We start from the raw sequence: 22518 nt of genomic DNA on the forward strand, positions 1-22518 counted from the left end.
TGGTGTTCGCGGAGAGGTAGTTTCACTTCCACAGCATATTTCACTGCCTCAGCGTGCTGACCGCAGAAGGTAAATACCTGCGGACACTTTGTGACGTCACAGAGGCAGTAAAAGCAGCGCCTCCGTCGTGAGGCACTTTGCTGCGTAATTGCACCATCAACTGGTGGAAGCCAATCAAAGCATCCCCCCCTCAGCCCCCGTCCCTCGGGACATCGTCACACAGAGTCCGAGTGGCTCAGGCTTCGTGTTCTCGCAGCGCCGGAGAAAAGAAGCGCCTGAAAAATAAAAAGTTAAAAGAACGCGTAAAGCGTGCGTAACGGCGCGCGGCGTCGGGAGTTTCACTCGCTGCTGCTTTTGTTTTTCTTTCGTTCTAAACTCATTTCACAGAAACATCAGCAGAGGCCCACAGCAGCCCTCCCTCCTTGCAGTCGACGCACCTCCCTCCTGCCCTCCTCCTGAGGTATAAAGGAGGTGGGACGGCAGCTGCAGTCCAGAGTTCAGCGCGGAGCGGATTAAACTTTGTTTCTGTTCGGGTTGCACACCGCGGACACGCGCACACTGCCCGCTCTTTCTGGAGGTTTTTCTTCGTCTCTCCGTTTGATTTTGGATCCTTTGGACTTTACGCACTGGACCTGTGGACGCGCCATGGCACGCTCGCTGCTGCCGTGTCTCCTGCTGCTCGCCTCGGCACAGACGGTGAGTGACAGCGCTCACGGGACCCACGGCTTCTTTTCTCTGTGGGTTCTCCGTGTGGGGGGGCGTGGGGCTTTGTTGATGCTTTTGTTAAACTGTTGTGTTACGTGTTTCGGACATGCTGCGCTGCAGAAATCGCGCGCGTCGGGTTTGTGATGCAGACGTGCGCCGTTTTGCAGTGATGAATTCGTGTGCGTCTTTGCACCAGGTGACCCCTCTCTCCTCTCTTTGCCCCCCTCAGGCTCTCACCGCCGGAGTTTTCGAGCTCAAGATCGACTCCTTCACCAGCTCCAGCGGCATCTGTGGCCGACAGTCTGAGGACTGCCTGATTTTTTTCCGCGTGTGCCTCAAACACTCGCAGAACGTTATTAACCCGGAGCCGCCGTGCACGTACGGCGACGCGCTCACGGATGTCTTCGACGCCGACTCCAACTCCATCTCCGAGAGCGCGCCCATCAGAGTGCCGTTTCTCTTCAAGTGGCCGGTAAGTGACGACAGTCACGCGTGTTTCAGGCGTGACAGCAGCGCAGCGAATGCACTAAAGGAGTTATTTCTTTACTGCTCTTGAAATCTTAAAGATTTTCAGCCACAAACATCCAGAGAAGAAGAAACTTTTCTCAAAAAGCCTCAAAAAGACAAAGCAAACTCAAATGTGCCGTTTCCCTCCACATCTACTAAGATGTTTCCTTTCCCGGTTACTTTCAGGGGACTTTCTCTCTGATCATTGAAGCCTGGAAGGCGGACGCTCCAGGACAGTCCACAGGTAAACTCCCGACGCATCGCCGCCGGCTCACCGGCAGGTGGCGACAGCTCACACAAGCAGACCTCACGCTCACAGTTCATCTTCCCGCACAGAGAATCCACTCGTGATTCGTACCTGTGAAAATCAACAAGCACCAGATAAAGACACTTAAAACTATTATTTGTTAATGTTTACCATCGCCACAGATGAACATAATTAAAAACACGATTGGTGTTTTTGTCTGATGATGATGATGATGAATTTCTAACCAGAGAATCAGAACAACCTGATCAGCCGGCTGGCCACTCGCCACAAGCTGAGGGTTGGAGAGGACTGGACCAAGGGCGAGAACACCAGCAACCAGAGCGAGCTCCGCTACTCCTACCACGTTGTGTGCAATGAGTTCTACCACGGGGAGGCCTGCTCCGCCTACTGCCGGCCACGCAACGACACCTTCGGCCACTACACCTGTGACAAGGAAGGGAAGATTAACTGCCTGGAGGGCTGGAAAGGAGAGTACTGCACAGAGGGTGAGTATCCTCTGTGATGCTTTAAGTAATTCAACCTAAAAAAAAGACACAGAAATTGTCCTTTAAGGTGTAATTTTACTGCTTATGATCATTTTAGGAGAGTCATTTGTGCCCTTCTCACTTAAGATTGCACCCAGAGTCACACGCTGAGCAAAGCTGTTTTTAATGGCTCCAGTTTCACTAAAATATACTGAAAACGTTCAATGAAGCAACAAAACTGGCTCCAAATCAGGAGCGATCTCTTGTTTTCTTACAGTAGTGCCAGTAGTGCAACTCCTCCTCCTGAGCTCCCTCCATTTTTTTATTCTAACGTTTCTCCAGCGGGGGGGGGGTAAAGAATGGGACCCTTGGCGGCCTTGAAATTGTGAAGTCAAGCAGTTGTCAGTGCCACCGCTGGCCCTGGTGGCTGCAGGGGACAAAAAGAGATCTTAGAGCTTATGTCGTTTCCAGTGTGCGTGCGTGTGTGCGTGCATGTGTGCCTCTGAGGTCTGCTCCTTTTGTTTTGAGATCAACAATGGGCCCCCAGTCGGCCCCTGGCCCGCCCGCCTTTAAGGGGACACGCGCTGCAGCTTAATGTGTGCTGCCTTGCGTGAAAGGAGACAGCATGTGTTGCTTTTGTTGTGCGGGCCAGCTGCTTCGTTCAGCACTTAACAAGCACTTGTAGGGGAGCTGTGTGTGTGTGTGTGTGTTTATTCATCCAGTTTTAAGGTGAGCTTTCGGCAGGTCCAGGTTAAAGTGAGTCTCCAGGAAATTAAAGAAAGTTAATGTAATGTCCTCGAAAGTCATGTAAACGTGACCGTGTGTGTGTGTTTAAGGAGGACGCCCTTAGAGGGGTGAGGAGTTGTTTTCTCTCTCTCTCTCTCTCTCTCTCTCTCTCTCTCTCTCTCTCTCTCTCTCTCTCTCTCTCGCTCTCTCTCTCACACACACACACACATACAGTCATGATAATATTTCCTCCCTTCCCTCTCTTTCTTGCGTTCTTTGACCTTCCTCCTCCTTCCCTCTCTCTCCCTGCGTCCTTCCTCCTCCTCCTCCCATCAGCCATCTGTGCAGGGTGCAGCGAGCAGCATGGTTTCTGCAAGTCTCCCGGGGAGTGCGTGTGCCAGCAGGGCTGGCAGGGCAAGAGCTGCGACGAGTGCGTCCGACACCCCGGCTGCAAACACGGGACCTGTAAGCTGCCCTGGCAGTGCGACTGCAGGGAGGGCTGGGGCGGCCTGTACTGCGACCAAGGTGGGTTTAAACCTGTGGGAGCGTCGCCCTGGTGGGGTTAACGGGCAGCTGAGTGTTTCCTTTTCAGGTTCAAGCATACCCCCACAACAAACCGACAATTTACTGACTGCGAATGACTTCTCCTTTTTCTGTTTATTTAAATAAATCCACACACTTTCAGAGCTGCAAAACAATTCAACCAGTTTGTTGGCAACGATTTAAACTTTCAGGAAACCAGTGTGACTTTAAAGCTGATGTATTTCAGTATGAAGTGTTTTTCTGCCTGTACATCAGCTGTTACTGTCCTCCCACAGTGACGCATTTTAGCTGAAACTATGATTTATTTCATAACTCTCATCGAACAGCAAGTAAAAAACAAAAGTACTCTTTAAAGATGTTTTATTTTTAGTTTAAGGAAGTGTAGAGCTGTTTTTAACTGTAGTTTCTGATGCCGGAGGCGTCTAACCAACTAAGATCAGATTAATTTGTCACTTATATCTTTAAATAACCCGATATGATGCAATTTATTCACAATATAGATGAAGTTTGGGGCTGATATGAAATGAGGGCTGCATTCGTGTGGAAGCAAACCGCTTTGCAGACAAGCTTTTGGTTCACTGCATCATTTTTTTTCTGTTTCAAAGAAGATTTTTACCTGAAATGTCAGCAGACATCATGTCAACAGCTCTAAATACATTTCTGACGATCTTTAAAAATAAGCTGCTGGTTTAGTTTCATTTCTATGAGCCAATAACAGTTTTTAAGTGACTGTAACAATGATTACTTTATACGCAGGTTCTTTAAAGCCACGCACCACAGCAGTCATGGCCAAAGTTTTGGCAGCGACACAAATGTTGTGTTTCATACACTTTGCTGCTGAACTTTCAGTTCAGATGATTGTTTGTGACGCAGTGAAGAGTAATCATAAACATTTCATATAAAGAATTTAAACATTCAGTTTTGTCTTTGGTGACACAAACTTTTGGCCACAGCGTTTTTTAAATCCCAGATCTGAGATCAGCTGAAAGCAGAGGTGCTGCCATGCAGAGGTATGACCTCTGACCCTGCTCGTCTGTAGAGTATCAATAGATTTAAGGTTAAAGGTTGAACACATTAAAGACAAATTTCCACATTTGATAACAGATTTGTATGAGGGGATGTTTTTATGTGTAGCTGTGTGTCATCTGCATTTATGCAGAAAAAAAGCCACATGTACTGTGTTTAAATGAAGACGGTTATGTTGGGCCAGTATAACCAAAACATGAACAATAAATATGTTTTTCCAGCTGGTTTTTGTTTCCACAATGTCCAGATAGGGCAGTGGGAGGGTGGTGGTGGTGGTGGTGGTGGTGGTGGTGGTGGGATGGTAGAAAAGCCATTTCTAATATTCCCCTCACATTGAGGAATGCCGTGCTGTGTTCAGACGTGACACTGCTGGTGCCTTACTGGACATCCATATGTGACGAGCTGGGAGAAAAACAGTCTCACTGTTGCTTCCATCCATGACTCAGGAAACAGAGCACAGAGGACACTGAGTCCTCTACTTTAACTTTGATAAAACGGCAGTGTTCGTGATGCAGCGGGGCACCTCAGGGCACTATCCTGAGTCCTTTTACATTTTCCTTAATGCCTTTCCTTTTATTTTCTTTTTTTGTGCATATCTTCACACACCGATCACTGTATCATTGATCCAAGTAATCTAATAACAGCTCACATGACAAACAGTCTGTCAGCTCATCAGCTATTGTCTGAAAACTTTCTGTCTTTTTGCCTCTACATGCACCGCTCATGGTTTTTATTAATTGCAATCTGGTTATGGATAATTACTCGGAGATTTAATTTTAGCAAATGTGTTCTGTCTCTTGATCTCCACTTGGACCAGTTATTGCTTTAAAGTGTTCAGTAGACTCAAAAATGTTCAGGTACCTAAAACTTAACTACATGTTCAAATGAAGTCCTGTTCATACATTTTTGTTTTTCCCGTTCCGAACAGTAAAAACTTGAATAAAAAAAGGATAACTGTGTCAGCTTAACCAAACCTCTCACCTTTAAGATACATCACCAATCACCTGCTGATTGATTAGGGTTACGTGGATCCGTGTTTGAGATCTGCAGCAAAATAATAGCAGTAGAATAAATATTATTGTAAATATTAAATTACCTGGCTGCTGCCGTCGTGGTTAATCCGACAGTTTCAAACTATGTCGGCTGGTTTTAGCATTTCAAACAGCAAACATGTTGTTTAATGTACGTTTTACAGCAGCTCCATCTGTCGCTGCAGAGATGTGCTGGACTCATGAATTGTGTTTGCAAGAAAACACATGAATTGCATTTTGAACAGGGAACTCCACAGATGTGCCTGTGTGAAATTAGAAATATCAATCATAATAATAAAACCAAAAAACACTTTAATTTAGTGGCACTGAGGGGATTTTGTTGTGGTTTTGAGTTCGATTTTCAAATACCAAAGGATTATGGTAACAATCAAAGCACTAAAACAACAGATGCCACCAGTTGCCTCATCTCTTGTTTCCTGTTTACTGTAATCTTCTTTCTTCACTGCAGACCTGAATTACTGCACCAACCACAAGCCGTGCCAGAACGGCGCCTCCTGCACCAACACCGGTGAGGGCAGCTATACGTGCGCCTGCCGGCCCGGCTACACCGGCAAAGACTGCGAGGTCGAAATCAACGAGTGCGACAGCAACCCCTGCAGGAACGGCGGCAGCTGCAACGTAAGTCAGCAACGGGCTCAGTGCAGCCAAACCTCCTTTTCTTTAACTCCTCTTCAGATCGTTTAGGAAATAACTCCCAACTTTACCAGCTTCTCACGTGCACTGCAGGATAGAGCGTTTCCTGGTGGAGTAGCATGTTAGAACAAAAATGCCAGACACAGTCGGACTGGATGTCAAGCTGTTAGCCCTGAGAGGTCAGAGTCATCACTGAGGGTCACCCTAATCCAAATCTTGTTGTCCAAAGTCTTAGCAATCAGGGAGGAAAAAACAAAGAGTAATCAGCTGGTGTGCATTTTTCTCCACAGCTGAGGTAAAGGTCAGGGTTAGGTTAGGTTAGGGGAATGGGGTTGTTGGTGATGATGGTTTCGATCTTAGAGTGTTAACACTGTTAGCTCATCATCATCTTTTAGGGAGCCTGAACCATGAAATAATTGTCAGTAAATGTTATTTTTCATTCATCAATGCCGTTTATTGAACCTTCTGATAAATTAAAATAGTTTATCTTAAACAAAAACTCACACTAATGTTCAGCAAAGCTAATTCTGACAAATTCTGACAGCACAGAGTTAAAGTGCTTATACCTCAGAGGGTTAACGGTGCGATCGCTGGTACAAAGTCCGTGTGATTTTGCTGATGATGTAATAGTTCACTGAACTATAACCTGCACTAACTGCTCGCACCAGGCCGCACCTTTGCTAACCGATGCTGCAGTCAGAATCACATGCACTTTTGCTTGTTGCCTCCTCACCTTGTTTTTCTCCTTTCTGTCTCTCCTCCAGGACTTGGAGAACGATTACTCCTGCACGTGCCCTCAGGGTTTCTACGGGAAGAGCTGCGAGATCAGCGCCATGAGGTGCGCTGACGGGCCGTGCTTTAATGGAGGCACTTGCATACAGGAAGACACCGGCGGGTACACCTGCCGCTGCCCGTCCAACTTCACAGGCTCCAACTGTGAGAAGAAGATGGATCGATGCAGCAGCAGCAGCCCCTGCACTAACGGTACCAGTCGAGTGTAGCCCAGTTCATGCACTTCACATCATCAGAAACACAGAGACACCGAGTGCCTCTAACCATGCTAAAGTTCACAGTTACGCTTTCTATGTTATCCTAGTACGTTTTAAGTTCTGTTTGAATGATGTTTGGCCACAGACTGTTCACACAGGGCCAGAACGACCCTCAGACCTCCAGGCTGATGACCCCAAATGGGCTCGAATCCACAAGGCTGCAGATTTCATATACTCTACATTTATTACATGTAAAGTCACATATTTGAAAGCTTTTTACTGCTTTTAGCTCATGAAAATCTAAAGCACTGTATCTTATATTATTAGAATGTATATAAATAAAGATTTGCATACAGAGACTTCTGATAGCAGTTGATTCACACACTGAGTACTTGGTTGGAGTTCCATCACCACGAACCGCTGCATCAGTGTGTCGTGGACATGGCGAGCGTGTTGTTGCTCAGGCGTTGTTGAAGCTGTGACCGCCACCAGCTCCTGTCGGGTGCGTCTCGTGTTCCTGTCGTGGTTAGCAAACCTCTGTCAGCAGTTGGAAACATGAAGTGCGCTAGCATCTTCTGGTAGATGGCTGCGCCGATTTTGGACGACACCCCAAACCATCACAGAAACCTGACATTAGACTTCAGACCCCTGGATTCTGTGTCTCTCCGACTTCCTCCAGGACCTTCGTTTCCAAATAAAATGCAAAATTTACTTCAGTGAAAAGAGAAATTTGGCTCCTCGAGGATCAGTTCAGTTCTTCTTCTCTTCACTCAGGCAGACCTCTGACCTGGTCTGTGGTTCAGGACGGTGACAGCTCTTGATGCTCTGACACCAGGCTCACTCGGCTTCTTGTGAAGTTCTTGAATCGACTTTTCTCGATAACCCTCTGAAGGATGCGACCATCCCTGACTTTTATTTTCTTCCTCTCAGCAGTTTATGAACAGCAGCAGTGATGTTCTGCAGCTAATAATCATCATTTCAGCACCATCAGGTCAACATCGTCCCCACGGTTGTGTTTGCATTTAGCTGCACGGTGAAGCTGCACGGTGTTTATACTGTTCGAACAGCGAACGACTCAAACCTGAAATATTTCTAATAATTTGAGATACTGGAATTTTGGTTTTCATGAGCTATAAGGTGTAAAAATAAAACTTTCACGTTTTTGGTAATAAATATAGAATATATCAAAGTTCCATCGGCTCACCCTGGCAGCTGGATTCAGCTCCTGTTCAGGGTCACCAGCAGAGCCCCTCAGGAGCTCCACAGTCTAAGGGTTGGTTTAGCCTCCTGTAAACAGTCGGCTTGATGATTAACAGGAAATAGTTGACAGACCTCTCAGAATTCACACGTGTGGAGCAACGCTTACTTTTAATTCAGTGCCGCGGTGACACGATGCACGCTCCTGCGTTTGCTCCTCTGCAGATACATTTGGAATAAGTCATGCAAGTCAAAGGACAGAATAAATAGAAGCAGTAAAATACTTCAAAATAAGTTCCTGAGAAGAAGCAGGTCAGTGAGAAACTGGTGGAAGCAAGTGTCGCCGCTCAGCAGCCGTCCAGGCACTAATTTATTATTTTGAAGCATCATCAGAAAAATCAGAAAACTGAAAAACTGTGACAGTTAATAATTGTGTGTGAAATATTGAGATACCTTTGCTTTATGCTTGAACACACAGAAAAGCATTCAAACGCCTTCATAGACTTTATAGACTTGCACGTGTGTGTTTGCAGTGACTCGTGCATTCCTAGTGAAGTTTTGACGCCACAACATACATCGAAAAACATCACTCTTAAAAATCTTTTTTGTATAAACTTTTAATGTGGCTGATGGATCTTATTAGGTCCCCATTAACCACTTTTATACAATGAAAAGAACCAGGCAGATATTATGACTTAATACCATTTTTTAACTTTCCTCAGAAACAAATGTAACGAGCGAGAGCTCACGTTTGCATTTTCACCTGGTCTGCGTGTGTTGAGCCAATCACAGGCATGTTTCACACTGTGGGAGTTGCAGAGGTGGCTGTGGAGAGGGACACGCTTTGGTAAAGGACAAAGACGGTCGTGCTGGTTTATTTTCTCGTGCACCTGGTCTATCTGATCGATCGCGTGCTTTCTGAACTGCTGCTGCAAACTGAATATAAACAGAACAGCAGGCTCGGCTTTATTGTTCCAACAGTCCTGTTTGTACTTGCCAGATAAGACTGAACCAGATAACAGCAGCCTCCTAGAAACACGTTAGGAGCAGGAATAGCTGATACAAAGTTGAGATACTCTGTGCCTGTGCAGTTCAGACTTGCAAGTGGCTGACATCCATGTAAACAATGCAGTAAATGCGCACTCACGTGCACTTAATCCATGAAAGTAATATCCGATTTGTTCTCTAACCAGCGTTGGTGTCTGTGCAGCTAAAAATAGCAGCTGAAGTCTCTGAATGAGATTGCTGCAACTCAAAGTGTAACAGCGAGGGACTGAGCTGCAGGAATGTGTCCAGTCTGACTGCTTTGTTTTTATTACGTGCAGATTCTTTGAATGCTTCAGGTCTTAGCTTATCAGAGTTTGGTGCTTTTTCTCACCTGCTGTTTGTGTGAATCTTCAGCTCTGATGATTTTACTGCAGCGGCTTTGCGTTGGCGACCTTGGCTTAAAGCCTCGACCTCCCAAAGGCTGGGCCGTCCATCAGTTAAACTTTAATTTAAATACTGCTATAAATCAATGTCCCACAGTGCACAAGAACAGACTGCAGTAATGATTAAATAATGACACATGAAACAACCACAACACACAGAAATGCACCAGAGTTTCAACCAGTTCAGTTTCATTTTCATTGTGTTTACTTTCGTTTTCACTCAGCAGTCAGGTTAAGTGAAAGGTCACTCCTGTCAGAATCAACACAGTCTTACAGTCTAAATAAAAAATAGTCACAGATTCGGTGCTTTGTAGGCGCAGTGAGCTTGAAGATATTAGTGCATATTTTAGACATGGCTGCCACAGGTCGCTTAACCTGCTGAGGTTTTAAAGTGTTTCAGTTCCAACGGTCATTTTCTTTGTTTCCTGATATTTTGATGACTGGGGTTAGGGTTAGCGCTGAGGTCACCGAGGATGATTCAGACATCAGAGGGTTGACTTTAAAACTGAAGTGTAAGTTGGGATCTCAGCTGGTATGTGTGGCTTTAAGTGCAGGGACAGCCTCAGGAATATCAAATGTATCTCAGTGCATCATCTGCGTCACTGCGGATGTTAATCTGTCTTCTGATCAGGAGCGTGTTGCTCTAAACTGCACAAGAAGCAGCTCTGGTAAAGTTCAGGTTTGAGGTGTTTTTGGTAATAAGAAACAAAAAAGAGCAAATGATGTTACTGACTGTGTGGTGACACCGACCTGTCTGGTTGCAGCTTTCCATTACAGTTAACAATCTCTCCTCTCTACATGACAGAAATATAAAAAGTATGATTGAGACGAGGCCTGATGTTTGTGTTGGAGCAGATCAAAGTTACCTTTGTTTATTTTGCTGGTTCCCAGTTTCCCAGTCAGCACTGATAACATCACTCATATCTTCCCTTCCCTAAAGTTCAAATTAGCATAAAGCACATCTCAGCAGCTGTTCTCTGAAACCATTTCTCCAATTAAACGTCCATCGCTAACACTACAGCGCTTCCTAAGCTGTTATCCAGACCACTCATTTACGTCTGTTCTCATCACTTCCCAGGCATCTGTTTGTTTCCCGGGTTGCCAGGTCATGCTCATCATGTCATTCCCCTGCTGTCCCCTGTTCAGTTTTCCTTTTTTTCCTTCACTGTACCGTCAGCCAAATGTTAAAAATAAACACTACAAAGGAGTTTCATCCTTACAAATACAGGCACTTTGTACACGTTTCTTTGCAGTTTTTGCAGAGTTACATAAGCCCTCACAAATCCAAACAGCCATGAATTCAGGTTCTGGAGCTGGTAAATGTGGCATTCAGAATATGAATATTTGGAATTTGCATGCTTAGATGAAATGCATTCATTTGCAGCGACTCGAGAGGGGCTCGGCTTAGTCTTGCCCAGAGTGCGAAGGCTGGTGTGGATAGAATCGGAGCTTTGCTGAACTCCTGTAAACCTCACAGCGAGCCTTTCAGATGTGATAGAACATGAATTACCAGTCCCGACTCTTTCCTGGGAATCGTTATGTTGTCATTTGTTGTTTTTGTTGTGAACCCAAATATTTCTCTGCTGCCAACGAATGATAGGAGAGGATAAAACATCTGCTTACGCTTCTCGGTTTATATTTCAGTTGATGAAGCATGACATGAGCTTTATTACCTGCAGCCTAACGTAGGCTGAGAGCTCCTTAACACGATTTAGAGCTTTGATGTTGCCACGACTGTAGCACCAACAACGCTCGGCACAAGCTGCTGCAGAAATGTATATTTTCATCAGCTTCACAGGGACAAATAATCCAGTTAAAAGCACATTAGTAGCTCTGCTCTTCCTCCACCTGCCCTCGGTCACGATGGTCATATCTGTCTGTCGCTGGCTTTTGAGCCAAAGTTTATTTTGAAGACAGTCTCTCACTGCAGGCATGAGTGGAAGCAGAATATGGAACCAGGTTAGCATGACTGTTGTGCGTGTCACACGGCTTTTACAATAAAGTTTGCAGGCACTCGTCAACCCTGCACTGAATTTCCATGTTCCAATGTTTGGAAAATGTTGAGTAATTTCTGCTCTGAGCACAATTTATGATGCAAAGTTGAACGTTTCTACCAGTAACTGTACACAGACGTGGACCTGCGCTCTTTAAATGTTTGTAATCAAAGACATGTGTCGGGACGAGTGCCAGGCTTTGCGTAGATTCCTTCTCGGACCACCAAAGCAGCTGCTAATGATCAGGGCATGGATTCAGGACGTGTGGCTGAGCGTCCTGTAGTGTCCTGTAGTGTCCTGTAGTGTCCTGTAGTGTCTCGCGCTGGGATGTGGCAGCGGTTCAGGATCCAGTCGGGACCTTGTTTAGATCAGTTTGGTACCCGGAAGACTTGGAGGCTGAAGAGACTGCTGCCATCTGGGGGCGTCTTTGCAATGACAAGGGTGCGATTGGTCAGCATAATCAACGTCAGCCGCTCCACCTGCGAGTGGTGTTAGTGCTGTGGCTGTGTGTGTTGCTTGGCGGGAGCTCTCGAACATGTCTCGTCACCTCCCACACAATAACAAACACTCTGTCCTCGTTGCTGCCGTCGTAAACAAACCTGTTTTCGCAGCAGCTCTGGAGACGCTCCGAGCTCGTCCTTTTCTTTTTTTCACCTGCCTGACTGCACTCGACTCGTCGAGAATCCAGCTCTGCTGCCAGCAGTTAACAGTCTGATAGAGTTTTCATCCACGGCTCATTTCTTGCTTGAAATGCAGACCAGAGCTTCACAACAGCAAGATAACCATAAAGCGGGCTCATAGTGGCACGCAAATATACGTAGAGCGTGTGTGTGATTCCTGAGAAGTCTGGTGTTTTTGCACATTTATCACAGTTAATGCAAACGATGGCAAAACGGTTCCAGAACACACAGTGAAAGTTTTCATTTCTCTTTTCAAGCAGTTTATTCTTATCAGTATTATTTTCTGTTATTTGTGTCCAGAACTTCAAATTGCTCCGGCTCAATAATCCTTAATAGTTAAACTATAGTTGATCATAAATATTGATTCAGCCTTTTTGGTACTGATAGTATTCAATCATATACACGCTGAATATCCAGATGTCACAAATATTACTAATTAAACTGTGATGTAACCTCATTTACTCATCATATACTTAAAGTACTGTGCAAAAGTCTTGAGTCAGCCCTCACTTCTTTATCGTTTGCTTACACAGAGCCTGAGTGTACAGATGTTTAGACACTGGCCGCGTTCTCACTCGTGTTCTGTCCCGATCTTGTACCTGATGATACAAAGGCTCCTAACTCAACGAGCGAACCAGTGTCGTGTACGTATAATACACAACTTGGCAAAGAGCCACTGTGAAATTGTATCTTTAGGCTCGTTGTTACCAGCAGCCTGTCATAAACACACATCAGTTGTTTCCATTTCTTTAGTTCAATCAATGAATGCCAAAGATTTCACATTTTGACATAAAAATTTTGGGGGGTGAAAAAAGTGATTTCCAAGCAGCTGGACGTGTCATCATGGTGTGCAGTGTGTCGGGATGATGGTCATGGTCATCCTGATGCTGCAGGATCATGGTCAGTATGTAGAGAGGTCGGGAGAGACACGGTAGAGGCTCTGTATTATTGGGGCTGTGGTCAGTGGTGTTGGAGATCTTTATGCAACTATGAACTCGGAAAAAGAACCATCGGATTTTCATCCACCAGGTAGTACCACCTGGAAACCGTCTGTCCGCTAACGGCTTCATTTTTCAGCACAGTGATGATTCAAACACAGGACCAGTAAAACCATTCCTTCTGATCAGTCATTGGTCGGCCTCCCCAGAGCCTGGACCTCAGTTTGGGATCATCCTGACAGAGAGAAGAACAAAAGGCAGAAAGAAAAGCTTTGAATGTCCTTCAGGACGTCTGGAGAACTGTTCCCGAAGATCCTCACAGACATTACAGAAGCTGGCACAGAGAGGTCAAGCTGGAACTGGACAAACTCCCAAAAACACACAAGGAAATTTGGATAATTCAAGACTTTTGCACAGTATTTCATGTGATTTAATTCAGTGTGTTTAATGTGCACTCGACTGTTTTACATTTGGGGGGGTTGGGGACGTCTGGGGATATCGTGCCCTTGTCAGGCAGACAAGAAGTCTGGAGCTGTTTAGAGCTGTGGAGTAACAGATAAACATATCCTCACCTCAGAGAAAGTCTGTGAGAAAGTTTGAAGGATAGGAGGGAGTTATCAAAAACAGTATGAAAGCATTCTTGTCTTTTTCGCACCCACAGACTCCCCGTGTTAATAAAGGAGGCGGATAAACCTGACTTCTTTCCCACAACAGGTTTGCATCTTTGCTGCTGCCATAAAGAGTCAGAAGAGCACCAGATATCATATAGAAGTATTTCCAAACAAATAGTTTTGGGTTGTTTTGAAGAAACTTGACTCATTAGGGATGGAAGTGTCCTGTGGTAGGACGCTGGGATGTTGGTAGAGACTGCTGCCTTCGGGGAGTGTCGTCGCTACGAGGAACTGTCCTAACCTAATATGCAAAATGGTTTTGGTGAGACACGAGTGTTTAGATGCTAGATAGTGTTTTTTATTCTCTGTCAGTAGTGTTAATGTTGTGGCTGACAGCCGTGTGTGTGTGTGTGTGTGTGTGTGTGTGTGTGTGTGTGTGTGTGTACGGGTATTAACATCTTCATGGGGACCAAAAATTGGTAGTTTGCTATACTTGTGGGGACAATCAGCCCTCGTGGGGACCAAAATCCCGGTCCCCACGAGTTTGAAGGCATTTTTGAGACTCAAAATGTGGTTTTAGTGTCAGGGTTACAATTAGGTTATGGTTAGGTTTAGGGTCAGGGTTAGGCATTCATTTTTGATGGTTAGGGTTAGGGTAAGCGGCTAGGGAAAGCATTGTGTCAATGAGATGTCCCCACAAGGATATAAATACACACACGTGTGTGTGTGTGTGTGTGTGTGTGTGTGTGTGTGTGTGTGTGTGTGTGTGTGTGTGTGTGTGTGTGAGAGAGGAAAACACAACAAACCCGCTGGAGTTCAGATTTTAACGTTGATCTGGCTCTAAAGCTTGATATTTTGCACCGTGCAGAATGTTTTGCTGTTTGATTTCTATAATAAGAAATCGCTGTCTGTGGTTGGGTAACCTGTTCTCGTGCGAGGTGGGCCAACAGTCAGTTTAAAGTTTCACGTCGTTTACGAGAGGAGACGCATAATCAGGGTCAGACGGCTCCACCGGCAGACCTGGCATTAATAAAGGAAGCATATCTCAGAGTTTTATAATTAAACAACAGTTATCATCGGCCTATCATCCGCCCCCGCTTCTCGGGGGTGCCTGTCGACCCCTCGGTTCTCATTAACATGTGGAAACCGCTGCCTGCTTATCTTCAATCTGCAGTCATTCCTGTCTTTCAGTGAGCCTGACAGAGGGTAAAAAAATACTGCTGCCTGATAGATGACGCTGTGCTCTGTTTGCAGTGTTGCAACACAGAACCAAATATGGGTCTGTTTTTACAGCACACAGCCTGCAGTTTAGAATAACAGCCCAACATGAACCCATACATGGCTGCAGGATGAGTGCCTCTCCCCTCCTTTGGTAAAAATGCTTTCAGAGCACGAAATCACAGCAAAAGCAAAAATGAATCATTTGTTAGCTAATTTGTGATGCGCATCTTTTCCTGTTTCAGAGAAGGAAAACTGAAATGGCGGATATGGTTGTTTAGGTTTTATAGTCCACTGTTCAGATCACATGACTTCCTGGTGCTGGAAAACAACTTCTCAGGATGTTTCTAATCACACACATGTTTCTCTCCTGATGAGGGGCATCTGTTGAGAGGAAATGTTGTAATCAACATTTTTCCCCTCCCGCTCTCTGCCCCGGCTCGTCCTTCCTCTGTCCAGATGGAGTTTGCTTCTTTGTGGAGACTCTGCAGGGTTCAAAATGTGTTTGCTTCTGCACACTGTCGGCTTAATTATTACCACAGTTTGTCAAATTTTCAGAATGAAACTGTGATTCTGAGTATTTAGCCTCCTCCGGCCTCCCCCAAGGCTCTGCTGTGGTTCCCCTGTTTTTTCTAGTCCACATACTAATACTCAGAAATACCAGTGAACATATGAGATGTTTAGAGCGATTCAATGATGAGGTTCTCAGGAATCTTATGAGCCCACAGAAGAGTATTTCACAAAAATCTTGTTTCCTGTGTCTGCTGTATGTCGATGACGCTGTGTTAAATGATCAGTGACTTTTTCACTGTTTTGGTCTGCCCTGCATAAGTAATGGTTTTAGCTTGTAAGCAGGGCTGAAGACATCAGAATCTATTAAACGTCTACACACTTTATTTCCTTTCCAAATGATGCTTCATGGCCAACATGCTAACTACATATCTGGTTACACTTACTGGTCAGCAGAATAAATGACCCTAAAACTGGGGCTTGTTTCACCTCTTTGAAGTCTCAGCATCAGTCTGTAGCAGATGAACAGCTGCCCTCTTTGCTTTACCTTGCCAGGTGTTTCTGCAACATTAGTGTTTCTACTTCATTCTGGTTTAACTTCCTCCAGTTGTTATTAACACACACCTGTTTTTTTCCTGTCTGCAGGTGCTCAGTGTTTTGACGTTGGCAACATCATCATGTGTCGCTGTCAGCCAGGCTTCGCCGGCTCTCGCTGCGAGACCAACATTGACGACTGTGCCAGCAATCCCTGCCAGAACGGCGGCACCTGTTTCGACAGAATCAACAACTACAGCTGCACGTGCACGCTCGGCTTCTCTGGCAAGGACTGCACGGTGCGCACCAGCCTCTGTGACCAGTTCCCGTGCGAAAACGGCGGCACGTGTTTCACCCACTTCACCGGCCCCGTGTGCCAGTGCCCGCGAAACTTCATGGGCACGCGCTGCGAACACTCTCTCAAGCCAACTGTGAAACCGGCCGTGGATGAAGACCCTCCAGCGGCCATGATTGCTGCTATTGCTCTGGGAATAGTGACATTTTCTCTGCTGGTGTGCGCCGCCATCTTTGTTCTGCGCCACCTGTACCGGGGCAGGGAGCTGAGAGCCCTTTCCACGTCAGTAAAAAACGATCTGGAGACAGTGAACAACCGCAGCGCGGTGATTGGCGGAGGGGCGCCCAAGAACGGGAGCTTACCGGGAGCGACTCTGTGCAGCCTAAAAGAGAAAGAGGCCTTTCTCCTCCCGGGAGCTCATCTTAAAATGTCCAATAAGGATGTAGCGCTGGTGGACAAGGGCAGCGACAACGTGGCCATGTTTAAAAACAAAATGGCAGACTACAACCTGGCAAAGGAGGAGCAGCACCTGGACAAGAACAAGTTTGACCTGTAAGGACCTGATGGTTTGATAGTTATCTCTGTTTCTGTTTGTGCTTCATTTCTGTGACTTTTCCTCGAGTTTAATTCAGACAAGTCGCAGCTCGTTGTCTCTTAACTGATCAGTCCGTGGGGGGGGGGGGGGGGGGGGGGGGGGAAGGGGGGGGGGATCTTCACTGAGTCTTGCTGTCAAAATCTTTGTTTGCTGTTGGACCAACCTTCCCTCTCTCTCTCTCTGTCTGTCTGTATGTCTGTCTCGCTCTTGTTTTCTCTAACAGTAAGAAATGCGAGCCGTCCGTCATCGTCCCTCCTCTCAGTTTTGCAAAGGACAGTCTGTATCACTCAGTGTTCATCATCCCAGACCAGCTGGAACAGTGTGTGTTTGCTACTGAGGTGAGGAACACAACCGCACGAGTGTTTATCTCTCTGTTGCTGACTTGGGTCGGTCACATTACTATTACAAGGATTCATTTTGTTAATGGAAGAGTGGCAGCGAAACGCAGAGTGGGAGGCTGAAGGAGGTTCAAAGTTCAAAGTCATCTTTAAACATCTGCTATCTGACACTGAATTTACACTTTGGTTTTTCTCTGCAAGCTCGAGGAAGGAAAAATTAAACTGTTGGTTTAACGTGTCTTTGCTCAGCATGTCCAGAGCATTAAATTAATACTGTTATACAAATGACCTGAACTCGATGAGGATGATGGACAGCTGTTTGTGTGGGTTTCAGTGTGTGCACAATAATCTAGATTAAAAAAAAAACAAGTTAGTAACTGCACTGATTTATGAAAAATAAACTTTAACATTTCTTCTAAAAGTGGAAATGAGAAGGCAAATTTAGAGCAGCTGCAGAAAAAAGCCACCAGGATTGTATTTTTCATATTATTAATAGTATTTACCGGTTTATTGACTTGCTTGCTCAGTGCATGGGAGAGGTTCACTCTCAGGGTTTTTGTGCCACAGAGAAACATTATTACTATTATTCGTCTGTTTTATGCAAACTTTTTGAAATAATTAATTCTAAATGTAGCCAGACTGAAAGCCCCAGAACTTCATCTTTATGTAGGCCAGGGGTCCAACTCCAGTCCTCGAGGGCCGCTGTCCTGAAACCTTTCCATGTGTCCCTGCTGCAACACACCTGAATACAATTAGTAGGTCATTAGCAAGAGTATAGAACCTGACTGCATGCTGAGATGGTAACCCCTAACCCTACTCAAGTAAATTTAAGTAAATGTAAGTGTTTAGAAAAATGGACTTCTAAAAGTACTTTGATTGCACCGTGTTCATTCATTGACGAGCTGCTGTAACATGAATCAAATGGCTGAATCGCCACCTCATTTTACCTCATTTTACCCCAGGTCTCACAGCTGTGACATCACAACATTGTGATTGGTCGGTTGCAGTAATATGCACCAGATGCCCCTTCCTTTCACTCTAATGCTCATCACTGATGAAATGTTTGCATGTCTTCTGGCTACAATGTTACAGCTTAACTGTAAGTCCATAAAAAATAACAAAGCTGTGATCTCTGAGTAAGAGATTTTTGCAAAAAGTTGGAAATTCATAAAAAAGACGCCCCCCCGTAGGGGTGAGAGAGAAAATTAATACATCATATTACTGCAGTATTCTGTGTGACGATGCAAGGACACAAAATATTAATGTCTTATAAATTCAATTAAACTACTGGCAAATTGTACTATGTTGTTGCAATACTCCGCCTATCACAAAGTGTAAAAAATGTTAATATCCCGTCGTCAGTGAAGTATTGTTTAAATATCACGCTGAGCTAATCACAACTGTAAATGTGAGCGCAGTCATAGAACGAAAGAGTCAGCAACACTGATTTCACTGAAGCTGAACGTCACTGCAGCTCCATAAATTGCAGAGAAATGAAGCACAGCGGTGTTTCAGGCGGTCTGCTCGCTGAAAGTGCAAACTGAAAAACGGTGGCTTTTTTCTAACAGGTACGGACTGGTCCCAGTGCCTCCAGGTGGAAGAGGTTAAAACACTTATTAATATTTCTTCTAACGTTGTGCTTCATGAATGATGTTCATGACGCAGCGCAGTGATGCCGTACGCTGATGACTAACCGCTGCTTTTCTGTCTCGTTCTCAGGTATAACCTGAGATTTTTCAGACCACCAGCAAAGGATCTTTTCTGCTGAGGGCCTGAAAGCGTTTTGTCCAGAACAGTATACCCAGAGGATCTATTCTACACACAGTTTTTTAATTTAATATTTATTACTGCTGCTCAATGGAGAGACTTCTGTTTTTTTAGTCTGCTTGGATACTGTCAATGTTCGGATGGCAATGAGAAGACGAGGGAGGAAAGACTGAACGTCCGGCATCATTTGCACTATTCATTCTTTAAATCTTGCCCTGACCTTCTGTCCCTGCACTCTTTCTTAATCTTCTTTGGATCCAACACGATCGAAACGATCGAAGCGGGAATTGTCCGCCACTCACACAGACGGGTGCCTTAGCTATGCTTCCTAATTTCACAATCATCAGAGGACCTGCTCGCAGAAATGGGAGGCAAACCTTTTTCTTTTAGGTCAAACAGCCGTACCTTTCCACAGATAATGTATCTGTGACCTGGGCCGGATAGTTTGTGACAACGTTTCTGTCATCCACCTTCAATCGCCGTTCAATTTTTCCTCGTCACATTGTGGCCTGTTCAGTAAGAACAGTATCCGCCTTACAATCACCAAACCTGCAGAATCCAAAGTGCCTCTGTTCCTAAAAACATCAAAAAGACTTGAAGCCAGCAATCAGAGTGAGAACTTCACTGTCTGATGTTCTCCCAGAAGACTGGACGAGTTTTATTATGGTTTTTTAATGGTAAGTTGTGTTCAAATCCTGAGCTGAGCTGTCAGTCCACCCGTCTCTGAGCCCCAGTTGTATCTCCAGCTTTCACCCCTGGATATTAATCCCTGTGTAAATGATGTTTCAGGTGAACTGGGGGGACTTTGTCCCCCTAATAACAATCAGCTGTTTCCTGCCTTTCTGCCTGTGAATTGAAAGATAATCAAAGTCGAACCGTTGGGCTGGATTCATCGTACGGGTCCATTTTTTCCCGGCTGAATTTTATATTTCTATTAATCAAAAAGCTAAACTTCAAAGCTGCCTTCATGAAACCGCTGCAGACCCAGTTCAGTCGCTCGCTGATGGGTTTTTTTGCTTTTTATATAAGAAAAAAAAGAAAATGTTTTATATCAGTGAAGGACTCCAAAGAGAGTTTTTATTCCTTTGTTTTTTTAATAATCCATTTGATACCAAAAATATGTGTTGTTCTTGTGTAGACGTGTCTTTGTATTATCTTCATTAATTTAAGAGAACAATGCAATGTGTACATACCTTCCAGAAGAACGTTTTCCTATTTAATTTTGCCCGTTGTAAATAATTTTGTATTTATGAAAGAGAATTGTATATATGTCTATGTTAATGTGCCTAATGTCTCCATCAGAATCAACAAATATATATTTTTCTTAAATAAATTAGGAAAATAATATTAACAGTATCTGACTGTGTTGTTTCTTTCTGTCTGTGTAACCGAGACGTGGAAAAATGTATCTTCGCACACTAAAGATGACGTGAAGATTTTGTACGTTTCCATGTCTACAAACTAAATTTAGGCTCTCAGTTAAGCCTCCAGCTTATTTTATGTCGAGGACCAAAACTGCCAACGTGTTAAATGACAAAAAAAGGAGGTAAATACATGACAAACAACAATAAAAGCAGTCGTATTTAATTTATTTACAGATTATACCGATCATTTTTTTATGTCCAGTGCTAACAACATTAATAAGAATTCATTTATAATAACTCACTATTTAATTTCCTTTGTATAAACTCTTCAGTTTAATAATTTATTTATTTCATTTATTAATAATAATCTTTACTTGTAATTTTCTTTTTTATAAACCATAACATTTTGCAAAAGTAACCATAAAAAGTAAAATAAAATACATGAATAAATGGTTATTTATGTCCAATACAAACAATAATATTAATTTAAGCATTTTTTAAATGTATTTAAAACAACACTGTAGTTACCTTCTTTTATTATTAACTCTTCTTTTTTTCATTTATAAAATATTGTAGTTCCTTCCTTGTACTTGTGTTACAGATGCACGTGCCTTGGCCCTGCTTTTATTTTAAATATAAAATTGTGTTTCAGTTTTGGTCCTCCGTAAGAGCTGCCTTTGTTTCCACCGAGTCGCCGTTTTGAAAAGACGCCATCTTTCTGTTTTATTCTGCGCTGATAATAAATCCACGATGTCCACTGATCGCCTTCTCTGTCATTACCGATGACAGCTTAAAAAATGGTCCCGTGGTCCTGGAGACAGTGAAGCCCAGCGTTAATGAAAAGTATCTGTATTCGTACAAACATCGATCATATTTATGAGGAACAGACCTCTTTAACCTTCGCTACCAAGCCACAGTCAGTGCACAGAACGCCGACTGAATAAAGTCTTATTAGTCCTGTAAATGGAATCAGATGCAGGAAAATTATGATTAAAAAGCCTCCAGAGTCATAAAACACACACTGATAGCTGCCCAATAAGCAGGACGATCAGCAGCTGCTGTGCGTGCGTGTGTGTGTGTGTGTGTGTGTGTGTGCAGAATATTCACAGTAGTCCACAGAGAGCTGTGCAGTTATCAGACCAAAACATGGACACTGAGTATCATTATCCCGTTTACCCGGAGCCCAGTGTTTACAGCGTCCCAATAAATTTCACTTTACTGCTCCAACAGGCAGGACGTCATGAAACCATGACGACTGCTACCTTCTCTCTCAGCGATCAGGCTAACAAGTACCTAAGCTGAGGAAGAGGAGAGCGATGTGATCGTGGTCATTTACCATTTCTAGTTAGCTGGAGCTCTTTTGTTTCCCCCTTCATAACAACTGTTTATAACTCGCCTGTTTAGATTAGTCAGCAGTCATTAATGTTTGCATTATCAGGGGCGTGGCTTCTTTGACCGACAGGTGGATGGGGACACAGGTGGCTGTAGCTGCTACCTGTCTGCTAGGCTTCCCCTGAGCTAACTGGAGTCCCTGAACTGGACCTCTGGCTGCGTTTGTGCTGTTGGAGCCTTTTTGGAGTGTGTTTAACGACATTTCCTGGCTGTGGTTTTACAAAGATTTTGCATTAACTGTTAAGGAATTTCAGTCATTTTTACACACAGCCTGGCCTTCCATTTCTTGAGTGTAACCGGCGGTTTGCACTTTTTGACCGTAGACTCTGACAGCGATGCGTCTGTCTCCTCGAGCGTATTCTCGACTTGGCTAGTTGTGACGTTGTTTTTCTGAACCATAGAAATAATCCTGTCATCATTCACTTCATGTGTCTTCTGTGGTCTTTTGGATCCATAAGAATGAACTAAGCTGTAGATTGTTTGCTCCAAAAGTTTTTCCTCTCTACTTGATAGGCTTAAGAAACCCAAATAAACATAACAATGGTATCTTGGAATCAGCTGTTTAATTTGTTGATGAATATTGAGAGAACGGGACACAGCTGATCATACCTTGATTGTCTGATTTAAAATCCACTGCACTGGTGTATGAAAGCAAAACCACAAAACAAAGGTCCATAAGTTTATGGGCACAGACTGAAATTGTGTGCTACTGTCCTACTGTGTTTATGACACAAGTTTTAAT

At 44.3% G+C, this 22518-nt stretch overlaps 1 protein-coding gene across 2 annotated transcripts; it reads left to right on the forward strand.

Annotated features, from left to right (window-relative positions):
* Window positions 1-452: 452 nt before the first annotated feature.
* dlc (deltaC) lies at window positions 453-20344 on the forward strand. 2 transcript variants are annotated; one of them, XM_063494179.1, is made up of 10 exons: window positions 453-696; window positions 935-1177; window positions 1399-1456; window positions 1708-1965; window positions 3007-3195; window positions 5740-5909; window positions 6689-6908; window positions 16137-16872; window positions 17143-17253; window positions 18973-20344. In XM_063494179.1, the coding sequence occupies exons 1-10, from the start codon at window positions 646-648 to the stop codon at window positions 19019-19021; spliced, it is 2085 nt and encodes a 694-aa protein (XP_063350249.1). In that variant the 5' UTR covers window positions 453-645; the 3' UTR covers window positions 19022-20344. The 2 variants fall into 2 exon arrangements, with proteins under 2 accessions (XP_063350249.1, XP_063350250.1); XM_063494180.1 differs by having other exon boundaries at window positions 454-696; window positions 17139-17253.
* The last annotated feature ends 2174 nt before the right edge of the window (window positions 20345-22518 follow it).

Source organism: Pelmatolapia mariae, linkage group LG14 (genome assembly GCF_036321145.2).
Source record: "Pelmatolapia mariae isolate MD_Pm_ZW linkage group LG14, Pm_UMD_F_2, whole genome shotgun sequence".
Lineage (NCBI taxonomy): Eukaryota > Metazoa > Chordata > Actinopteri > Cichliformes > Cichlidae > Pelmatolapia > Pelmatolapia mariae.